Source organism: Carcharhinus amblyrhynchos, chromosome 6 (assembly GCF_965287045.1).
Source record: "Carcharhinus amblyrhynchos chromosome 6, sCarAmb.v2.hapA, whole genome shotgun sequence".
Classification (NCBI taxonomy): Eukaryota; Metazoa; Chordata; class Chondrichthyes; order Carcharhiniformes; family Carcharhinidae; genus Carcharhinus; species Carcharhinus amblyrhynchos.
The window spans coordinates 24,894,341-24,918,569 of record NC_137329.1 but is presented as its reverse complement, the minus strand read 5'-3'; the positions used below and the strand labels follow the sequence as shown (position 1 = coordinate 24,918,569).

The following is a 24,229-nucleotide window of genomic DNA, read 5'->3' as shown; positions in this document are numbered from 1 at the left end:
ATGCTTGAATCCATTATCAAGGAAGGAATAGAGAGACACCCAGATAATAATTGCCCCATTGGGAAGACATAGCATGGGTTCATGAAAGATAGGTCATGTTTAGCTAATTTACTGGAATTCTTTGAGGATATTACGAGTGTGCTGTTCAATGGGGAATTGGTGGATGTGGTGTATCTGGATTTCCAGAAGGCATTCAACAAGGTGCTGCACCAAAGACTGCTGCATAAGATGAGGGTGCACAGCATTACAGGTAATATATTAGCATGGATAGAGGATTGGTTAACACCAGAAAGCAAAGAGTGGGGGTAAGTGGTAGTTTTTCTAGTTGGCAATCAGTGATTAGTGGTGTACCTCAGGGATCAGTGTTGGGACCACAATTATTTACACAGATGATTTGGAATTGGGGACCGAGTGTAGTGTGTTCAAGTTCGCAGGTGATACTAAGATGAATAGTACAGCTAAGTGTGCAGAGGACACTGAAAGTCTGCAAAGGGATATAGCTAGTTTAATTGAGTAGGCAAGGATCTGGCAGATGGAGTACAATGTTGGTAAATGTGAGGTCATCCACTTTGGTAGGAATAACAGCAAAATGGACTATTATTTAAATTATAAAAAAATTGCAGTATGCTGCTGTGCAGAGGGACCTGGGTATCGTTGTGCATGAATCGCAAAAGGTTGGTTTACAAGTGCAGCACATAATTGAGGTGGCAAATGGATTTGTGTCCTTCATTGCTAGAGGGATGGAGTTTAAAAACAGGGAGGTTATGGTGCAGCTGTTTAAGGTGTTGGTGAGGCCACACCTGGAGTACTGGGTACAGCTTTTGTCTCCTTACTGGAGAAAGCATACACTGGCACTAGAGGGAGTGCAGAAGAGATTCGCTAGGTTGATTCCAGAGTTGAGAGGGTTAGCTTATGAGGAGGGACTGAATAGACTGGGGCTACACTCAGTGGAATTCAGGAGAATGAGCAGGGATCTTCTAGAAATATATAAGATTATGAAAAGAAGAGATAAAACAGAAGTAGGGAGGTTGTTTCCACTGGCGGGTGAAACTAGAACTAGGGGGCATAGCCTCAAAATAAGGGGAAGCAGATTTAGGACTAAGGTGAGGAAGAACTTCTTCATCCAAATGATTGTGAATTTGTGGAATTCCTTGCTCAGTAAAGCAGTTGAGTCTACCTCTTTAAATGTTTTTAAGGCAAAAATCAATAGATTTTCGAACAGTCATGTAATTAAGAGTTCTAGTGAGCGGGCGAGTAAGGGGAGCTGAGTCCACGAAAAATCAGCCACGATCCTGTTGAATGGTGGAGTAGGCTCAATGGACCAGATGGCCTATTCCTGCTCCCAGTTCTTATGTCCTTATGTTCAATATTCAAAAAGAAGAAAATTGTACAAGAAAAGTTCACACACTCCCTCCTCAGGGCCAGTTTCATCTGTGGTGCAGGTAGCAGTTTAGGAAATGAGAGATTAAAAAAGTCCAAGGTCCATTAAGTTCGTCTACCACCCTGATAGTTATATGATCCAACAATAATTACGTTGTTAACTAATCACAGCGATCAATCTCTATCAGACCCAAAACATGAGGCGAGGGAAAACCTCCTGTGGTTGAGAGCTTTGAGAAGCAGGGATTCAAAATCACCATCGTAATCATAGCATCAGAAGACAAAAGGGAATCATTCAGCCCATTCCACCTCACTGGCGCATTGAAAGATTTATGCAACTAGTCCACTCCATTACTCCTTTTCTCATTGCCTCTCATTTATTTTTTTTTGAATACCTATCCAATTCCCTTCTGAAAGTTACTACTGAATCTGCTTCCACTGCCTTTTCATGCACTGCATTCCAGACCAAAGAGTAAAATAAATTTTCATCTTCCCTTGGATTATTGTGAATTAACTTAATTCTGTGTCCTCTGGTCACTCATCATCCTGCCAGTGGAAACAATTTAACCCGATGTACTCTTATCAATACCCCTTCTATTAAATCTCCCCTTAATCCACCTTGTTCTAAAAGGAACAGGAGTAGGTCATTTAGTCTCTTGAGGCACTTCTGCCATTGCAACAAATCTCTACAGATCCACCTTTGCTCTATATCTTTTAATACCTTTGAATAACAAAAAATCTATCAGTTTCAAAGATATAAAGTTAACAACGGATCTAGCACCAGTTCCAAACTTTTACTACCCTTTGGAAGTAGAAGTGCTTTGTAATTTCACTCCTACCCCTAGCCTTAGCAGCAGAAATAGTTTCACACCAACGATTTTTGTATAGTATTTTGCTTCCAGGCATGCTGTAGTCACCACACAACATGTCTCAAATTATTCTTTCATAGTATCCCAAAATGTTATTCCCAGCAAAAAATTCACTTAATTTACATCTGAATGAATCAAATCTCTGCTTCCTCTTTCTCACTAGTATTTCACAATACTTGCAAGTAAATGCAGCAATCGACACGCAAGCTTGCTATATTAGGGTTAGGGATATGCAATATCAGGGCTGCAGTCATTCAAGGTTAGGCTAACAGCCTGTAAAGCGGGAGTGCAAGTAAAACAGAGCAGAGGAGGTCAAACACCTAAAACAGATTACCTGGTCACTTATCTCACGGCTGTTTGTGGGACTGTTGCTGTGCACAAATTGACTGTTGTGTTCCCCACATTGCAATAGTGACTTTGCTTCAAAAGAAACGTATGTCATTGGGTGTGTGTGTGTGTGTGTGTGTGTGTGTGTGTGTGTGTGTGTGTGTGTGTGTGTGTGTGTGTGTGTAGACGGGGGAGGGAGGGTTGGGGATGGTGATAGATCTTGCCTTGCCCTGTCTCCACTCTGATCAGGTGGAATTCCTCAACTGACGCTGTCCATTTCTGTGGAAGCTAGGCTTGGAAGGTGAAGGAAGGAATGCATAGCAGTATCAGGTCAAGAGAATTTTCAATTGCAGCAGCAGTCCAACGATCGTTTCTGCTGCTGGGAAGATCTGAGCCATGGAATCCAGCAGCAGTGTTTACACAACACCTTGTGTGAAGAAATTTTCTACTGGATTCACCTCTAATGAGCTAAGCACCCTTGCCCTGCAATTACAAGGTCAATACCTGATCCAATCTTAAGGATGTTAAAGATCCAATGCATATACAAGTCTCTTCCTCCTTCTTTCATTTGAATTTTAAGGCTACGGCCCTTCATCTACAACTACCTGTATTTCCATAGCATCTTTAACGAGCAAAATGTCCCATGGTGCTTCAGAACAGTTATCATACAAAATTTGGGACAGGTGGTAAAAAAGTATGTTCAAAGAGGTGAGTTTTAAGGATCATCTTGAAGGAGAAAAGAGGGCAAAAGAGTTGGTCAGGGAGGGATGTTAAGAGCTTGGGGCACAGATAGCTGAAGGTGAGTTGCCAATGAAGAAGCAATTAAAACCAGCGCTGCCCAAGAGGCCAAAAATCCTGTATAATTGTGTTTAAATCAGAATTATGCATGTGACACTCATGGTAAGTTAATGGTTGGGATTTTCCGGTTCTTTCTGCCAGTCCTTTTGCTGGCCTGTTAAATTTTCTGTCCCGCTGCAACAAATCACTTGGGACTGGAGAACTTAGGCCTATATTTCAGAGCATTTTGTCAACACATTCCACGAAGATGATGGTTTCACTGGTGTGCAAGACCAGAAATAGAGGTCATGGCTAGCAACTGAATTATCTTAGAGGAAATTCATCCCAAGAGTGATTAGAATATAAAACTCACAACAGGCAGGAACTGAGGCAAATGGCATACATGTATTTGAGGGGAAGCTTGATAAATGTATTGGGGAAGAAAAAGACTAGAAGGATATACTGATAGGAAATGAAGAAAGTACAGGAGAAGGCTCAGAGGGTTGGAACACTGCCTCAGAAGGTGGTGGAAGAGGGATCATTGAATATTTTTAAGGTAGGAGGTGGATAGATTCTCATTAGACAATGGAATCAATGGTTATCAAGTGTAGATGGGAATCTGGAATTTGAAATTGAAGCAGATCAGTCATGATCTTATTGAATGGCGGAGCTGGCTCGAGGGGCCAAGTAGCGTACTTCTGCCCTCTTATGAACATATGAGCGTAAATATTTTTAGGGGCCAGATAAGCTTAATGGACGGTTTCCATGCTGTAAAGCTCTGTGCAAGAAAAATGATTTTGAAATTTTTGACAGGCCAGCTCAAGAATAAACGAATGCCAAGGTGCAGGTTCTGTTATGTGTCAAAGAGAAAATGGAAATTACCACAAGATTCCTAGTTTAAATTACCAGGTCTCTATTGCCAACAATTCTGTTTTGCTAAAGAGCCCTCGCCAACTGCAATTTTCATTAAATGACTCATTTAGTTAAAAGAAAGGCAAAGTGTGCTGTTTACTGGCAACATCAAGGAATTTTAACCGTCTGTAGCATTTTTTTAGTCATTCTTTAGTGACTACCTGACTGAAGGTACATGTTTGAACTCTGCCATCTTTCAAATGAGACGTTAAATAGAGGTCCCCTCAGGTGGATGTGAAAGCATGGACATTACTTTGAAAAACACAGGAGTTCTCCAATATTTATCCTTCAACTAACATAACTATAGCAGGTTATCTAATCATGATTATGTTAGTGTTTATGGGAGCTTGCTGTGCACAAATTGGCTTCTATATGTCCTATGTTCCAACAGTGACTGTACTTTAAAAGTACTCATTAACTATAAGGCACTTTGGAGATCTGGAGGTCATGAAAGATGCCATAGAGATGCAAGTCTTTCTTTCATGACTGCCCTGAACAATCACAGTCACAGTGTAGCTGGACCCTAATTCACTGAAAAAAAAGTACTGGTGTTTTTGCTTCAGAAATATTATGATGCAGACTTTGTCGAGTGAGAAAGACAAGACCATACTACATTTGTCCGGCTGTCACAGTCTGGAGTGTCCTGAAGCTGTTTAGCTTGAAGGAAAAAGTTTAAACTAAAAGCCATCTCAGAAAACCTGCGTCCAAAAAACAAGCCCCAAGGGATGTCAAAGAAATTTATGAGAGGCAAAGTGAGTGGAGTGTTCGAAAGAGTGGGGTCAAAGCAAATCAGGGTCGTTCTACGAGAACAGTTGTTTAAATTTGGCTTAGGACAATCGACAGTGAAAGTGCTTTGTGCAGGGTGCTTAATTCTTGGGTAGTGAAGTCATGAAGTTATGTTCACTAGGGCAGAAAGGTGAAAGATGGGTCTAATCAGTGAAAGCACAGAGGCCTCCTTAACTATTACATTGTAAGATGCCTCCAGGCAGATGCCAAAATAGGGGCATTGGCACCGTTTCCATAGTTACATCTCTCCCTCCCTTCTCTATTAAGTGAAACCAAGACTATATCAAGCTCGCTAATGCAAACATCCCTGAACCCTCTTGACAGGTAAGTGCAAACATCAGCCCCTGTTCAATTTAATCTTTCAAAAGGCTGTGGTGTGAGATTAATGGCAGAAGGTCCTGCGGCTGCAGATGAGAAAGATGATGACTGAACAAGGAGACTTGAAGTTTACTCAAACAGAACTACTCCATTCAAAGGGGGGTGTCACTTCACTTTTGAGAGTTTGTTAGTTTTAAAACAAAAGAGAACTCGAGAAAAAAGAAAACAGCCTTACAGATAACTGCTTACTCCTTTCATGCACTGACAAAGTTTTGTCAGTTTTAAGCAGAACACAAGAACAACTTTACAGGTCTGCGTCTACTACAGGAATTATTAACTGTGAGTTACGTGCGCCTTAGCCTACCTGTTACAAAAGTTCAAAACTTTTTTCTAATTTCTACAGTATGCCTTACAATATCAGAATTTAAAGTTTGACCCAAAGATATGCAGTGTTGCAAATATTCACCAACTCCCGGGATTTGCTGGACTAACAAAGACCAAGGTCCATCAAATTTGCGTTCTAATATCTTGAGAGTCATATGATATAAAACTAATGGAGTTATTGACTAATCACAATGCTCAATCTCTACAGCAGATCCAGGCATGAGGTGAGGTAAGTGGTAGAGTGTTTTGGAAACATTAGAAATAGGAGCTGGAGGGGGGGCATGTGGCCCTTCCAGCCAGTTCCTGCCAATCAGTAAGATCATGGCTGCTCTTCAACCTCAGTACCACCTTCCTGCACTACACTACCCCCATATCCCGCAGTTCCCTTAGTACCCAAATCATTTTTGATGTCTGCCTTGAAGGAACTAAACTTGAACATTCACAAAACCTCTGGGGGAAGAGAGTTTGAAAGGTTCAGAATCCTTAGATCCAAAGTTACCAATCCCCTCCAATGCATGCTACACAGTCCCTTTCAAATATCCACTCTTGGGTACCTCTGCGTTCAAACTGCAAATATTACTCCATTTCCATGAAACCCTCATTCATCTTGGGACCCAATCCCAATTTCATTACATACAATATCAGGTATCCAAAGGAATTCTACTGCTGCACAAGAATTAAAATAAAAGTCTAAAAAAAAAGGAATGGGTTGCTTGGTATAAGTTGAGTGTCAGTGGTTCTCATCCACACTCATCATGGGCCCCAATTTGAATAGATTGGGCCAGGTCCTCCACTCACAATGATGGTGAGGCTCTTCGCACTGTCCATTATTTAAGAATGTATAATTCAATGACTACAGGCAGGAGTCAGATCCATAATTAAACATAGACATCCAAAAGTTATTCTCGGAATTGCAATCCATGAGCTCAGCACAGAAACGTTAACTCTGTTTTCCTGCAGATACTGCCTGATCTGCTGAATGCTTCCAACATTTTCTGATTTTAAAGTGAAACCTTGTCATTTAGAGGTGTAAGTACTCTTTTGATGATGTGTCAAATGTTAATTACAACCAATCAATCTTTTTGGCACCAAAATGTGAACTCTTGTGGCATCTAGCTTTTGAATATTTCAGGCAGATTTTAAAAGTGTCTATTTTTTTCTTACTTTTCCTGTCACTTTTAACTTTCTCTCTTTCTCCTGTCACTCTTAACTTTCCTCTCTCTAGCTGATTTAATATTAAATTCACCCTCTTTCTCCGTCGATCACATTTATTGCCCCAGTCATTACATCTTGTTGGTTAAGGTTACATTTCATTGTTTGGCACTGATCATTCAATTCCCAGATTCCCTGTTTCGGAGGATGCACTGTTATCCGTTCACGTTTTCAGCAACTCTCTAGGCAAGAACACTTTTCCAGCTGAAGGGTGCAGGGATAAGTCTAAATAATGGCAGACACCATTAGGTGCCCTACTACAGCAAGTTTTCACCCATTATTTAAACTTTACTTGGAACAAAAGGGAGTCCAGTACGGTCCATTACCTTCTTATAAAACAATTGCTCCATTCTGTGCTAATTGTCCTTCATTCCTTTAACTCGCAGATTGAGGGAGCCCATCCCCATCCCCCTTCCAGATTTCAAGCTACTCAACCTATTTGATTGGCAGTGCACTAGTAAGAAGTAGATGCTCATTGACTTTTCCTGATGAAAGTTGTAAAGATAGGACTTCAGAAACCTACATTTAAAAAATAAATCACACACCTCTCACATTAATCAAACTCGCTGATTTTCTATAGTGTTGCACACAGGAGGAAAAGGCCTCGCATAAACACCAGGAGAGAGGGACTGTGAGCCATGTAGGAACATTTCAATGTGAGAGTGAAGTCCAATGAGTCTCACTTTAGGAACAGGAGGACATTCAATCTCTCAGAAACTGGGAGATACATAAACTCCAGTCATAGCATGAGAATACATGACGTACTTACATAGGAAATTTGCATTACAGATGTGACCTATAGGATTTATAGTGGGCAACTGATATGGGAAGTGGAGGTTGATGCAAGGATGTTACTTATTATAGATAGAATTTTAAGTATTGTAATCTAGCCAAAGGCAATCAGGTGGCTAGATTACAATACTTAATCTGGTCACCCGAGATTAATAAATCACTGTGCACAGTGGCGCAGTGGTTAGCACTGCTGCCTCTCAATGCCAGGGACCCGGGTTCAATTCCCAGCTTGGGTCACTGCAGAGTCTGCACGTTCTCTCTGCATGGGTTTCCTCCGACAACCTGAAAGACATGCTGGTTTGATTTATTGGCCATGCTAAATTTTCCCTCAGTGTACCCAAACAGGTGCCAGAGTGTGGCGACTAGGGGATTTTCACAGTTGCTTCATTGTAGTGTTAATGTAAGCTGACTTGTAACACTAAAAAATAAACTGTAAATGTTGAATATAACACGCATTTCAATCCACCCCTCTTCTTACCCACCTCTATTGGTTTCATATCCCAGAATAAATGGATTTAATAATATGCCCCCCATCACCTCTATAACCAAAAACTTGCATTTAAGTAGCACCTTTTAGAACCACGAGATGTCTCAGATTGCTTTACAGCCAGTCAAATACTTCTGAAGTACAGTCAATGTTGTATACAACACAACTGCACAACAACAGTGGTGGGTGATGGGGGTCTACGATAATGAAAGGAGCAGTGAGCAGGGTGAATTCCCAGAAGGCTTGGGTTAGACACTGGAGGAAACAGTTGTTGAATATCAGCGGTGGTCAGAAGATTGTGTTCGAGTCCCAAAGTGGGACTGAGACAGTACTGAGGGAGTGCTGCATTGTCTGAGATGCCATATTTCAGATGAGTCATTAAAGTGAGGCACTGTCCTCCCTTTCAAGTGGACCCCCAAGGCCACTGTTTCAAGGAGGAGTAGGGTGATATCCTTGATGTCTCATTCCCATCCTCTCTTTTTATTTATTCTTTGATGGGGTGTAGGTGTTGCCAGCAGGGCAAGCGTCCTTACTTGTGCTTGAACTGAGTGACTTGCTAGTCAACCACATTGCTGTGGATCAGGAGTCATATGTAGGCCAGACCATAGAAGATTTCCTTTCTAAAAGGACATTAGTGAACCAGATCGGTTTTCACAACAATTGATGATAGTTTAATAGTCACGATTACTGAGACCAGCTTTATTAATTGAATTTAAATTCCACCAGCTGCCAAGATGGAATTTGAACCCACGTCTGCAGATTGCTAGTACAGGAACAATACCACTACACCATTGTCTCTGCTGCTTTTCATCATCATCTCTTTTGTTGTTTAATATCTGCTATCTTCCCCATGACAGAACTTTCTTTTTGTTCTCTTTACCACATTTCTCTCCATCCCTTCCCTGTCTCTGTACCTACTTAAGACCTGTTACATCTAGGCCCGATGGGAGGTCAGCAAATCAAAATATTGGGTGGAATTTTCCCATCTTGCCCATCACAGGAATCATAGTTGGTGGGACACGGACCACGCAAAGGTCCAATGACCTTGGGTGATATTTTTCGACCTTGGGGTGAGTGCGGCTGTAAAGTCCTGTTTCTTAATTCTGTTTTTCTCTCTCAGAGATGCTGCCTGACCTGCCGAGAATTTCCAGCATTTCCTGTTTTTATTTCACATTTCCAACATCCACAATATGTTGCCTTCGTGCTGAGAATCTCTCATAAACATTGAAAAGGAAAAAGAGAAATACTCAACAATGACTGCACTTGAAAGCATTGCTCATTGGCTGTGAAACATTTTGAGAGTTCCTGGGGATGCAAAAGGTTCTGTATGAATGAAATAAATTGTCTTTTTTCTAGACATTGAGCTGGAAGTAAAGAATATCACCAAATAATCGTCATGCAGAAAGTGTTGTTGCAAAGCTGGTTGCAAAGTGAAATCTTAATGCGAAACCAAATTGTCAGAATTTAACATCTAAAGCTGAGATTCAGACAAGGAGCAGGTGCAAGGGGTGGGAAGATGGGAGGGCTAAATCCTTACAGTTTTTGGTTTGAGATTCCAAGGCCCAAATGTCCTTTGTCTCACCTTCGTTTCACACAAAGTGTTCAGAAATCAGTTGTACTTGGGACTACGCCAAAACTATCAAACCACTTTGAAGCTTTGTCACTTGTTCACCTCCCAATGTATACAGCTGCTCTCTAACACCCACCCCACCATCCCACCCCCAACAATCCATTTGTTTTGGCACTTGGTCAAAAGTGCGAAATCAACTGATACAATATTCTTTGCAGGCCTATCCATACGAAACACACTTGCCTAGAAGGAAATGCAGGAGAAACAAAGCCAAAAGAAACTACTACCACTATATTGTATGTGAGGTTGTGAACATAAGAAATAAGAGCATGTGGCAGCCTTTGACCTGGGAGTGGTACAGTCTGGAAAATTTGTAATTTCTTTAAAAGGTAGGTAGAATCAAACTTTTTTTTATGTTTGAAAAGGACTTTGGAAAGTTTGCATCAATTGTGAAGTATCAATTGTAATTTTCTTGGATAATAATAAAGACGTATGCATGTGACTTTGTGACCCTTGACTTGGCAGTGTTACCAGTAGGACAATGCACAAAAGACAGCAACTGGCTGTACGAAAAAAGGCGAGAAGGTGCATGCAAGACAGCGAGTGGGCGTGTGCAAAAGAGCAAGTAGGTGCGTGCAAGAGACCGAGTGGGCGTGTACAAGAGAGCAAGTAGGTGCGTGCAAGAGAGCGAGTGGGTGTGCGCAAGACAATGAGTGGGTGCACGCAAGAGAGTGAGCATGTGCCCAAAAGTGAGCGAGCAGGTGCGCAACAAAGAGCGAGTGGATACATGAAAGACAGCGAGCCAGCAAGAGAGAGCAAGCAAGTCTGAGAGTGTGAACGAAAATGAGTGAGGTCAGTGAGTGAATAACTGAATGAAATGTGTCACTGTGAAGTGTGAAGTGAGTGAAGAAAAAATGTCACATTATCTACATTAAAAATAAATCAGCAAAACCAAAATTTGTTGGAAGCTGAGGGTGTGAGGGTGCAACAATCCTCAAGAGAAACCTTCACTCATCACCAGCGGCAGGTTGTGTTAACAGAAGATTAGCTAAAACCTCGGGTAATAGGAAATAACTTTTGGCAACTGAAGTTGTTTAGCAAAAACCTGCACTCCCTGGAGATCGGAGCAAGATGCACTGTCGACGGTGTATATAAAACAAAACATCATTAAGTACATGAACAATTGCTGAAAGGAACCATCTGGTGACATGACATTGTCAGGACACTGATATGATCAGTCCCATGGGAAAGGAGATTTTGATTTTGCCCCATGTGTGCAAGACGTAACTTTCCAGGAGCCGATTTTATGTGCAGGAGATTCTTGCAGATAGCAACTCTTTTTTTAATATAGCTCCATTCTTGGCATGTAGACCTAGCCAGCAAGATGAAGCATTTATTGTCCATCGATTGTTCGAACGCTTGCAGTGGCCTCCCACAATCATGACATGCATCTGTCTGCCACGCCTCAAAGTCAGGAAGAGAACTACCTCTCAATTTGTCACAGAGTGCTTCACTTTTGGAAGTATAGTCACTATTTATAATGTAGGAAATGAGGAAGTCAAGTAATGCACAGCATGTTCCCACAAACAGCAAGAACATAATGGCCGTATCATTTATTTATTTTTAAACTGATGGTGGTTAAGGGGTAGCAGGAAGACATCCTTGTCTCCTTTGAAATTATGCCTTGGAATCTTATAGAAACCCTACAGTGCAGAAGGAAGCCATTTGGCCCATCGAGTCTGCACCGACAACAATCCCATCCCAGGCCCTACCCCCACACATTTACCCCGCAAATCCCTCTTCGCATCCAGGAACATGAAGGGGTAATTTAGCATGGCCAATCAACCTAACCCGCACATCTTTGGATCATGGGAGGAAACTGGAGCACCCACAGCAAACCTACACAGTGAGAATATGCAACCTCCTCATAGACACTGACCCAAGCTGGGAATTGAACCCAGATCCCTGGAGCTGTGAGACAGCAGTACCACCCTTATATGTCCACCTGAGGGAACAGTCGGAGCCTGAGTTTAATAGTAGCACCTCCAACAGTGCAGCACTCTATTATCACTGCACTGGGAATGTCAGCATGGATTACAGGGTAAGATGTAAACCCGTGATGTTCTGACTATGAGGTGGGAGTGCTACCACTGAGCCAGTGATGGCACGGAAATATAATTGCACTAATTTGCCTGCATCGCTTTTACAGAGGAAATATATTTACATCTACAATTTTGGCAAGCTAAAGGCATTTTTTTAAACAAAGTGAATGTCGACACAAACAACAGAGGCTGCTGGAAAATTTCAATGAGTCTGGCAGCATCTGTAAGGAGAGAGAAAACAGAGTTAATGTTTCGAGACTGTATGGCTTGAAGAGCCAAGCGGATCTGAAATATTAACTTTGTTTTTTCTTCCTACAGATGCTGCCAGACCTGTTGAGTTTTTCAGCATTCTCTGTTCTTGTTTTAGATTCCAGCATCTGCAGTATTTTGCTTTTATCTTATGAATATTGACAAGACTATGCCCACCAATGAGTCATAGATGGGATGAGATTTATGGTGGGACTCAAAGGAAACAGTCCATTTGCTCAACAAATAGACTGTTTAAACAGCGTCTCTGCAAGCTACAGCAAATACTTTACAGCATTATCTTAACAGGGGTCTCTATGAATGATAGCAAACAGAACTCATGACCGAAACTACAACAATGCCTTCCTAGTTTAACAGGATTATTCCTCCAGCGAGTGGAGGACAGTTATGTATTATGAATGGTGTGCATAAAACTAATCCCTGTTTAGGGTGCAGTCTCCAAGCATGATTAAAGGGAAGATTATCTAATCATCTCCATTCTTGCCAGAGTTTGTGGTGTTAAGAAGGCAGTCATTTTTCTTTTGAATGGGCTTGAGTGACAATGGAAAGAGTGCATTTAGTGACCAGTCTTACATTCCCCTGAGAAATGTATCCACATTTGAGGGATTCGGGAGTCAGTCAAGAAGTATGGGACTGGATTCTTTCTTTTTTGAATTTGTTTGTGGCATGAGGATCACTGGCAAGGTCTACATGTGTCACCCATCACTAACTGCACTTGAAGGTGTTGGTGAGTACCTTCTTGGATCACTGCAATTCAAGTGGTGTAGGTACTCCCACAGTGTTGTTAGGGAGGGAGTTCCAGGACAGTGAAGAAGCAGTGATATAGGTCCAAGTCAAGATGGTGTGTGACTTGCAGGGGAACTTGAAGGTCATGGTGTTCCCCTGCATCTGCGGCTCCTAATCTTCTAGGTGGTGGAGATCACAGGTTTGGAGAATGTTGTCAAAGGAACCTTGGCAAGTTGCTGCATTGCATCCTGTAGAATAGAACCAAGAAATCCCTACTGTGCAGAAGGAGACCATTTGGCCCATCAACCCTGCACCAACAACAATCACACCCAGACCCTATCCCTGTAACCCCATGTAATAACCCTGCTAATCCTAAGGGGCAATTTACTATGGCCAATGCATCCAACTTGCACATCTTTGGACTGAGAGAGGAAACCCACTCAGACACGGGGAGAGCACGCAAACTCCACACAGACAGTAACCCAAGGCCGGAATTAAACCCGGGTTCCTGGCCCTGTGAGGCAGCAGCACTAACCACTGTGCCACCATGCTACCCCTGTAGATGATGCACAATGCTATTGCTGCGCATTGGTTGTGAAAGAAGTGAATGTTTGAAGTGGCAGAGGGGATGATGATCAAGCAAGCTGCTTTGTCTTGGATTGTGTTGAGATTAGAGTGCAGCTGGAGCTGAACTCATCCAGGCAGGTGGAGTATATTCCATTACAATTCTGGCTTTTGCCTTGTAGGTGATGGGCAGGCTTTGAGCATCAGGAGATGAGTTACTTGCTGCAGGATTCACAGTTTCTGACCTACTTTTATAACTGTAGTGTTTATATGGTTCGTCCTGTTTCAGTCCAGGTGCTTGCAAACCAGGACCCTTAGTATGGGAGGCATAAGAACATAAGAAATAGGAGCAGGAGTAGGCCAACTAGCCCTTCGAGCCTGCCCCGCCATTCAATAAGATCATGGCTGATCTGTTGTGGCTCAGTTCCACTTTCCCGCCCTCTCCCCATAACCCTTAATCCCCTCTCTTATCAAAAACCCATCAACCCGCGTCTTAAAAATATTTAGCGAGGTAGCCTCCACCACTTCAACGGGCAGAGAATTCCAGAGATTCACCACCCTTTGAGTGAAGAAGTTCCTCCTCAACTCGGTTCTAAGCCGCTCCCCCTTTATCTTGAGGCTGTGCCCCCTAGTCCTACTATCCTTTCTGAGCGGGAAGGGTCTCTCCACCTCTATCCTATCCATCCCATTCATCATCTTATACGTCTCAATGAGATCTCCCCTCATTCTTCTAAACTCTAATGAGTACAAGCCTAATTTATTCAGCCTCTCCTCATAGCTCAACCCCCTCAACTCCGGCATCAGCCTAGTAAACCTCCTCTGCACTCCCTCCAAGGCCAAAATATCCTTGAGTAAGTATGGCGCCCAAAGCTGCACACAGTACTCCAGCTGCGGCCTCACCAATGCCCTATACAGCCGCAGCAAGACCTCCCTACTTTTATATTCAATCCCCCTCGCAATGAAGGCCAGCATCCCATTCGCCTTCCTGATCACCTGCTGCACCTGCAAGCTGGGTTTTTGCGACTCATGCACAAGGACCCCGAGGTCCCTCTGCACCGTCGCCTGCTGCAGTTTTTCTCCACGTAAGTAATAATCCTTCCTACCATTATTCCTACCAAAGTGGACCACCTCGCACTTGCCAACATGAGGCATGAGTGAATAGTTGTGTTTTGTAAAAAAAGGAAAAGAAAAATGATAAATGGCAGCTTCACGGTCACTTTTTGCTACTAACTCTCAAGTAGACCTGGACAACAACTTTTTACTTAGCACAGTGAAATTTCAACCTCTCAGTTGAGGTCTCATATACACCATGCTAACCTACCATATGCTTAGACACATGTACTAATGACTGACAATTGGCAGGTACAGTTTTGGCAAATGCAAGGCAACATTGTACATACACATCAACAGGAATCCGAAGCAGGGTGGGAAGAAGCACAGAGACATCAGACATGGTGAGGAGCCGAGGTTCCAGGAGCTGCAGAATACACAGGCCAGTGCTGAATATCACATTGATACCTAGGGAAGGGAAGAAGGGAACATGAATTTTGATAGGTAATAATTCATGCTAAATAACATTCTCCATTTCCTCTCAGTCATGCGTACCACATTTCCCTCTGTGCTAGTTGATTCTGAGTTTATGTCCTATTCCACAAAACTTGGTGGAACCACCTCAGTCGGTATTAATCCGCATGGAATTTAAATACAGCAATATATCCGTGGTCCTTCTAGTCTAAGGTGCACTGGGACACCATATTCAACCAAGCTCCATAGCTGGGGAGCAGCCTAAATTCTGGAAATATTTTAAAAAGAGGGAACTCAGGTCAAACAAATGTTTATAAAATAGTTGCACTCAAAACTTCTTCACTTTCCTGCAAGTACTTTGGACAAGGAAAGTTTACTAGGCCATGGGGGGAAAAAAAGAGTGGGGGGTGTTTGTGTAAGCGTGTGGGTGAGGAGACAAGGAGAATATTTTTTAACATGGTGAGTTGTGATGATCTGAAACGTGCCGCCTGAAAAGGCGAAGGAAGCAGATTCAGTAGCAACTTTCAAAAAGGAGTTGAATAAATTATTAAACAGAAACATTCTGCAGAACTGTGGGAAAAGGGCAAGAGAATGGGACTCCTTGGGTGTGATTTTCCCAGACCGCTGCACTGCTCGAGTAGTGCAGTGCACCAGGAAATGTTAGTGGGGGGGCCTGTAGCAGCAGTTGCGACCGTCATCCAGCCGATTGCGACTTTCCAAGCCCCTGTTTTTAAAATAATCAGCCTTGCGCCAGAAATCAGTGTGAGGCTGGTTACCATATTGAAATCGCCATTTCCATGTCATTAGCGAGTCCAGGACAGTATTGTATCACCGTGCACAAGGCAGTACTGGGAGGTGGGAGGGGCAGGCAGGCAGGGCCTGAGGAAACAGAGCTGATCAGTGATGATGGGTGGGGGGGAGGGTGTGGCCGACCAGGGCTGGCCAGGTGATCGGTGGGGAGGGGGGTGGGAGAGGGAAGTGTGGAAGGGGGCAGTGCGCATGCACTGATCTCCCCACTGACAGATCGGCACATGCATATTGGCTTGCTCAGTGCTATGCTGCTAGCCTCTCAGGCAGTATGAGGCCCGCCCTCCCCTTACCAGTGTGAATCCCCCGGTAACACTCTGTGATGCACCCAGTTTTTTTTTGGAGCAAATCGCCCCCATTGTATCTGAAAGGGCCGACACAGGCCTGATGGCCTCCCAATGGCCTCCTTTTTCTATTTCTATAAAACACTCCTCATCAGGATCTCTCCCCTTTCAAAGCAGCCTCCCTTGGCCAGAATTATGACTCCATCCCCACAAAAACCAATATGCTATAGAGCACTCCAGAACAAACAGCCTGCGCGAGCTGTCAGGTTTGTGTCCTTGTTTCTTCCACATTCTCTTGCACATTCCCATAGTATTTAACATTGTTCCTTTTCCCCAAAACTCCACACTCTACCTACTCACTGTGAAAAAACATGTTATTCCAAACACTTTCCATTCATGTCTCAATGGGGACAATGTTAACAATTTGAACTAGCTCATGCAGGAATGAAATCGGAAAGCACTTTTTAGACAAAGGGATCACGGAAATCTGGAAAACTCTATCCCCTCCACCAAAAAATTAATAAGGCTGGGGATTGAAAAATTTCAAAATCGGAATGGATAGATTTTTGTTGGTTAAAGAGCATTGAACTAAGGAGTGATGGTACAGGTCAACCAATGTCTAACTGAATGGCGATGGAACAGGCTCAAGGAACTGAATGGCGATGGAACAGGCTCAAGGGACTGAATGGCGATGGAACAGGCTCAAGGGACTGAATGGGCCACCTCAGTTTGCATGCAACAAGATGAATTAGTGAATGGGATTACTCAACTGCCAAGAATACAGTGCAACCCTGCAATTTTGCAGTGGTATCTGAACTGGGACTACCAGGGAAATGATTGTTTAAAGATTGCCATGAAGAATTGCAAATTAGCAGCATAGAATCCGGCTATTCGGCCCAAATGTCCCACACAAGGCTCCTCCCAACCTTCTTTATCTCACCTTATTGGCATATCCTTCTGTTCCTTTCCCACTCATATTTATCCAGCTGTACTCTAAATGAAACATGCTCTTTGCCTCAACTACTCCATATGGCAATGAGTTCTACATTCACAATATACTCGTTTTTCAAGAATTTTCTGTTGGATTTATTAGTGGCCATTTTGTACTTATGGCTCTGAGCTCTGGTCTTACCCAACAAGTGGAATCATTTTTTCTATGTCTATCTCAGCAAACTCTTTTATAATGTTAAAGACCTCTCTCAAGTCACCTCTCAGTTTTCCCTTTGACAGAAAAGAACCCCAACCTGTTCAAACGTTCCCAGTTCTGCCTTGTTAATATCGCACATCGCAACAGCACTTGCCGTAGCATCAGCAAAGTCCAGCATTGATGTTGGCTGATCTCCAGCACCTCGATTATCCCCATGATCCAGCTTTGCAATCTCTTCAGGAAATGTTGTGTTTTGACAACCGTCAATGCACCAACCCTTCCAAATCTTGAGCAAATGAGTGTCAATATTGATTTCAGTTTGTTTTCTGTGGAGCAAGACCTCCAGATAAATGTCTTCAGCTACAACAACTCTTGAACAACATCAAGAAAAGTGGATTTGCTGAGGGTGGGAGTTGAACACTGAAATGTTGCGTAAAAGAGAAACAATCTTCCCTGTATGCCGGGAACTTTGCCCACTGTATACCAATGTACATTGATGAGTATCTTGCTACTCGGGTTATAAATTAGATATCAACAAATCCATTAGGGAATTCCAAAGAAACCTCAATACCCAGATAGAGGGCACAGTTGAGACTAATTGTTGAATTTAAGGGAATGTTAGTAATAGAAGGTTATGTTGAAAAGATGAGATGGAGATTGCAGGTCTGGAAACGTTCATACATGCCTCCTTAAAGTTAGCTTTGAGTGCGTATAGTAAGTTCACTATCTTTGTGTGCAATAGGTAATTTGCTGCCTTTCCCCTTTCTGTTCCTCTTCTCAGGGTGCTGCGGGGACACTGCTCCACAGTCAGTGTGACCAATCTCACCCAAGTGGCCTATCTTCATGGTCATGTCTGCAGTGAGCAAAAAAAAAAATCTGTGCCATTATTAATAAAGCCTAGGATACTGTATACTTTATCAATTGCACGCTCAACCTATTCTACCACCTTCAATGACTTATACATATAAATGTTGGCTTAGCCAGCAACGTTCATATCCCATGAATGAATCAAAAAAAAAAATCACCCAGATTACCTGCCTTTGTACGCCCTTTAGAATTATACCTCCTAAAATTTACATTACCCCTCTGCATTATTCCTACTAAAATGAAAAATAAAGTGCCCTGTATACCAGCGTCTAGGTCATTAATATTCATCAGGAAGAGCAACAGTCTTGTCACTGATTCCTGGGGAATTCCATTACAAATCTGCCTCCAATCTGAAAAACGTCCATTAACCACCGCTCTGCTTCTTGTCACTCGGCCAATTTCATATGCACGTGGCTACAGTCCATTCTATTTCACGCGTTTTGTACATTATAATCGTGACCACACTTCAATTTTATATCACTGACTGTAAAGTGCTTAGGGATATCCTGAGCTTGTAAAAGGTGCCATGTAAATGCAAGGGCGGCATGGTGGCACAATAGTTAGCACTGCTGCCTCACAGCACCAGGGACCTGGGTTTGAATCCTGGCTTGGGTCACTGTCTATGCAGAGTCTGTGCATTCTCCCATTTTCTGTGGGGTTTCCGCTGGTGCTCCAGTCTCCTCCCACAGTCCGAAAAACGTGCTGGTTAAGTGCATTGGCCACGCTAAATTCTCCCTCAGTGTACCCAGACAGGTGCCAGAGTGTGGCGACTAGGGGATATTCACTTCATTGAAGACTTAATGTAAGCCTACTTGTGACACTAATAAATAAACTGAGTGATAGAAATGTTATTGTAGACAAAGAGAAAGAAAGATCTAGATCTATATGAGAAAAATATGTTTATGGTAAATGACCATGTCATTTAAAATATTTATGTATTTGAGCCATGGACTCCAAGCAATTAGAAAGGTGTTTCTATAATTTGACTGACCAATTGACCTTTGAGGGAGCAGAGATATTTCAGCAATGTTATCAGTCAAAGCCTGCTAAAAACTGCTAAATACTGCAGACTGGCTGCCAGGTCAAAAAGGCAACTTCACATTGCTCTACGGGGTCAGTGAAGGCATTCTCAACAAGTGTTATTCATTGTACTGATGCAATGCAGCTTGTCAGCTGCAGCAAATAAATAACTCAGGAAAATAGCCACGCAGAGCCAGAATCTCAAAAAAAATAAGAAAAACTCAAGGTGGTTTTGAGGAATTTGGGGGGAGAAGACGACTGGGGGGGGCAGAGGGCAACAAAATGCGAAACAAAGATGTGCATTTATATAATACCAGATTACCAACATCCTGTCCTGGTCCCTCCATGCCAAGTTATCGTTAAGAAGGTCCACCAACACCTTTACTTTCTTAAGAGACTAAGGAAATTTGGCATGTTTGCTACGAGTCTCATCAACTTTTACAGGCGTAGCATAGAAAACATCTTTTCCAGATGTATCACAGCTTGGCATGGCTCCTGTTCTAACCAAGACTGAAAGAAATTACAAAGGATTGTGAATGAAGCCCAGTCCATCACACAAGCCTGCCTCCCATCTATTGACTCTGTCTATCCTTCCCGCTGCCTCAAAAAAGCAGCCAGCATAATCAAGAAGCCTACGTACCTCAGACGTACCCTGTTGGGAAAAAGATAGAAAAGTCTGAGGTCACGTACCAACCAAGTCAAGAACAGCTTCCTCCCTGCTGCCAGCAGACTTTTGAATGGACCTACCCAACATTAAGTTGACCTTTCTCTACACCCTATTTATGATTGTAACACTACATTCTGCACCCTCTCCTTCCTTCTCCTTTATGTATTCTATGAACGGTATACTATTTCTATATAGTGTGTGAGCAACAATACTTTTCACTGTATAGCAACACGTGACAATAATAAATCAAACCAATTACCTTTCATACACTTGGAATAGCACTGTGCTTTACAGTTAACAAAACTACAGTTTTGTAGTGTTGTTACTTTAATGGTATAGGAAACAGCAGTCAGAAATGTGATAATGACTGAATAATCTGTTGAGTGATGTTGATTGAATGACGATGACTGGCTAGAATACCAGGGATAACTCCTCTGAGCTCCTTCGGAATATGCAACTTAATCTTCCACATCAACTGGAGAAGATGGGATGTCAATTAAAAATCTCATCCAAAGGATGGCATCTCAGACAGTACAGCACTGGCAGCCTATATTTTTTTTAAAATGTCTCTGGAGTTGGACTTAAATCTACAACATTCTGATTCAAAAGTGAGAGAGTATTACTAAATTTAAGACTTGTCAAGTTCACTTGGACGTAAAGTGTGTGGATGAATCTCTCACGGAGTAGCAAGAGCTCCTGGGCAGCACAGTGGTTAGCACTGCTGCCTCACAGCGCCAGGAGACCCGGGTTCAATTCCCAGCTTGGGTCACTGTCTGTGTGGAGTCTCCACATTCTCCCCGCTTCTGTATGCATTTCCTCCGGGTGCTCCGGTTTCCTCCCACAGTCCGAAAGACGTGCCGGTTGGGTGCATTAGCTGTGCTAAATTCTCCCTTGGTATACCCAAACAGGTGCCAGCGTGTGGTAACTAGGGGATTTTCACAGTAACTGCATTGCAGTGTTAATGTAAGTTTACTTGTGACACTAATAAATAAACTTAAAGAACTGTCAGATTGCCACTCCTCTCCCATTTTCTTATCCCAGGTTTGAGCTCCACATTTTTCACCCTGGCTTCCAAACAGGGCCTACTGAGAAATGTGAAGTGTAGCTGCTCTTGGAGTATATCAATGTAGTGTGGTGGGATCATCAAGGGAAATGAAGTCATGCCCATGCCCACTTTTTATGTCATTAGCTGCTGCCTTCTAGCAAGTTTAAATGTCCCAAAACCACTTTGCTGAGCTTACAAGACATGAGGGCTAAGTGGCAGAGGTGTCAGGATGGTCCGGTAGGATGGTGGTGGTGGGGAAAAGAGAACTTCAGTATGCTAGTTATCCAGGAATAAGAATAGGTTTTAATCCTTCTAACATTTCTTGAATAACTTTTCTGCTAATTAAGTTGGACTCATCATCTTCAAATTTAAATTCAGAAATTTGGAGATCAAACGTTTGGCTATTTCCATGCAGAGCTTGCATTGGGACTTCCAAGGGTCTCTCCAGCACATTTTTCAGAGTACAAGCATCCGGAAAATGGAAGACCTGGGCCATGGATTTATACAAACATTTTTGGGAACAAACTGACTACAAAGGAGAGGAAACTGTTTAAAGCATTTACTTATTGTATTTACTGCTTTAAGAATTGTGAGGGAGTGATTATCAGGCAGTTGTGGCCCATCAGCTTTAAATCAGCGCCAAGTTTAAAAGGAGGCCTGGTGTAGATAGCGGGCAGCGTCGGAGCGGGCAGCGGAGTGAGAGGGAAGCAGAGTGAGCTATTAGGGCTTAATATCAAAAAGGGCTGGAAGGTAAAAAGGCCAGGTTGAAAGAACAAGGAAAAAAAAAAATTTTTTTTTTCAAAACTACTACAGCAAAAAACAAGGAAAATATTTTTTTCCCACAACAAATTATATTGAATAATGGAGGGGCATGTGATGTGCGGTTCCTGTATGATGTGGGAACTGGTGGACCCCAGGGTCCTTCCCAGTGGCCATGTCTGCAGTAAGTGCAGGTTGCTGGAGGAGCTCCAGCTCAAGGTGGATGAGCTGGCCTCTGAGCTACAGACACTGAGGCTCATCAGGGGGAGAGAGGGTGTCATTGTCAATGGGGTGCAAGTGACATCCACCCCCCCTAGACTGTCTAAACCTAAGGGTCAGGAACAAAAGGGGGCTGCTGGGAGGAGGAAGGGGGGTGAGGAGCGGAGGCCTCAGCCTCTTAATCTGCATAACAGGTTTGAGGTTCTTGCTTCCAGTCTGGAAGAGGACGAGGCAGGTGAGGTTGGTGAGCAAACTGCACACGGTACAGTGATGCAGCAGGACATAGGCAAAGAGAAGGGGAAAAGGAACGTAGTAGTGATTGGGGATAGTGGGGTGAAGGGTATTGACACTGTCCTTTGTCACAATGACAAAGTGCACAGAAGGGTGTGTTGTCTGCCTGGTGCTCGGGTACAGGATGTCGCAGCTGGGCTGCAGAGGAATCTGGAGTGGGAGGGTGAGAACCCAGTTGTGGTGGTACATGTGGGTGCCAGCGACGTAGGCAAAGTGCGGACTGAGGATCTGGGGAGGGAGTATGAGAAGCTGGGAATGGAATTAAAAAGTAGAACCGACAAGGTGGTCTTCTCTGGGCTACTGCCTGAACCGAGTGCAGACGGGCGTAGGGTTGACAGGATAAAGGAAGTGAATGGGTGGCTCAGAGATTGGTGTGGGAGGAATGGGATCGAATTTATGGGGCATTGGCACCAGTATTGGGGTAGGTGGGACTTGTTTGGGCGGGATGGGGTTGGTCTGAATCGTGCTGGGACCAGAGTGCTGGCGAATCGAGTAAAGAGAACTGTAGACAGGGCTTTAAACTAATTAGGGGGGGGGAGGGTGCGAGGGTAGGTGATGTTAGGAGGTCTACAGTTAAGGATAGGGTACAGGTAAGGGAAGAGGCTGAGGATGTCCCAAGTGGTGGCGTTACGGCAAATAGGGTCCAGAAGAAGGCTGGGATGAAAGCGCTTTATCTGAATGCACGAAGCATTCGGAATAAAGTGGATGAGCTGGTGGCGCAGATCGACACAAATGGATACGATCTGGTGGCCATTACAGAGACGTGGCTGCAAGGTGACAGGGACTGGGAGATGAATGTACAGGGCTATCAAGTGTTTAGGAAGGATAGGCAGGAGGAAAGAGGGGGTGGCGTAGCTCTGCTGATTAAGGACAGCATCAAGGTGGTAGCAAGGGATGATATCGGAGCCAAAGAGCAGAAAGTGGAATCGTTGTGGGTGGAGATTAGGAACAGCAAAGGGAGGAAGACGCTGGTGGGTGTCGTCTATAGGCCCCCGAATAATGATCTGGAGGTGGGGCGGGCTGTTAACGCGCAAATAAGTGCGGCGTGCAGGAATGGGACGGCAGTAGTTATGGGGGATTTCAATCTGCATATTGATTGGTCGACCCATGTTGGACGAGGTGGGCTCGAGGAGGAGTTCTTGGAATGCTGCCGGGATAGTTTCCTGGAACAGTGTGTGTTGGAGCCGACGAGGGAGCGAGCTATCTTGGATCTGGTGCTATGTAATGAGGCGGGTAGAATTAGGGACCTTGAGGTGAAGGATCCTCTTGGAGAGAGTGATCATTGTATGGTGGAGTTTCTGTTGCAGATGGAGGAGGAGAAAGTGGGTTCCCGGACACGTGTCCTTTGTTTGAATAGAGGGGAGTATGGTAGGATGAGAGAAGAATTGGCGAATGTGGACTGGGGGAGCGCGTTGGAAGGTAGGTCTGCTGAGGAGCAGTGGAGGATCTTTAAGGAGATCTTTCTTGGTGCTCAGCAGAAATTTATTCCGATGGTTAAAAAGGACAGTAGGAAGAGAGGTAATAAGCCGTGGATAACGAAGGAGGTGAAGGAAAGTGTTAAATTAAAAGCGGAGGAATTTAGAGTAGCTAAGAGCAGTGGGCGAGAAGAGGATTGGGAAAGGTTTAAATGTCAACAAAGATTGACAAAAAAGTTGATAAAGGAGGGTAGAAGAAGCTATGAAGCTGGGCTAGCACTTAATATAAAAAAGGATAGCAAGAGTTTTTATAAATATATAAAAAGGAAGAGGCTGGCTAGGGTGAACGTTGGTCCCTTAGCGGATGAGAAAGGGGACCTAGTGGTAGGGGATGGGGATATGGCTAAGGTCTTGAATAACTTTTTTGTTTCTGTCTTCACGGAGGAGGACGTGAATAATTTGCCGGGTGTTAGCGATGGAAAGGTGGTAGGACTGGAGGGTCTTAATGACATTACTGTTACTAGAGAGGTGGTGCGCGACAGACTGGAGGGGCTGATTGTGGACAAGTCCCCAGGACCGGATGGAATGCATCCGAGGGTTCTGAAAGAAATGGCGGAGGTGATAGTGGATGCCTTGGTGGTTATTTTCCAGACGTCGCTGGATTCCGGGGAAGTGCCGGAGGATTGGAAAACGGCTAATGTTACGCCGTTG

At 43.5% G+C, this 24,229-nt stretch overlaps 2 protein-coding genes across 2 annotated transcripts in view; one reads left to right on the top strand and one right to left on the bottom strand.

The window, feature by feature from the left end:
- Nucleotides 1-24,229, bottom strand: part of LOC145343756 (USP6 N-terminal-like protein) — a 111,966-nt gene that overhangs the window by 49,068 nt on the left and 38,669 nt on the right. Inside the window, exon 8 of the mRNA XM_080190053.1 lies at nucleotides 14,874-14,991. Coding sequence (XP_080046179.1) covers nucleotides 14,874-14,991 — 118 coding nt within the window. The remainder of the gene's footprint in view (nucleotides 1-14,873; nucleotides 14,992-24,229) is intronic.
- bmal1a (basic helix-loop-helix ARNT like 1a) overlaps nucleotides 10,645-24,229 on the top strand; it is a 127,416-nt gene continuing 113,831 nt past the window's right edge. The window contains exon 1 of the mRNA XM_080190050.1: nucleotides 10,645-10,666. The gene's annotated coding sequence lies outside the window, so the exon portion shown is untranslated. The remainder of the gene's footprint in view (nucleotides 10,667-24,229) is intronic.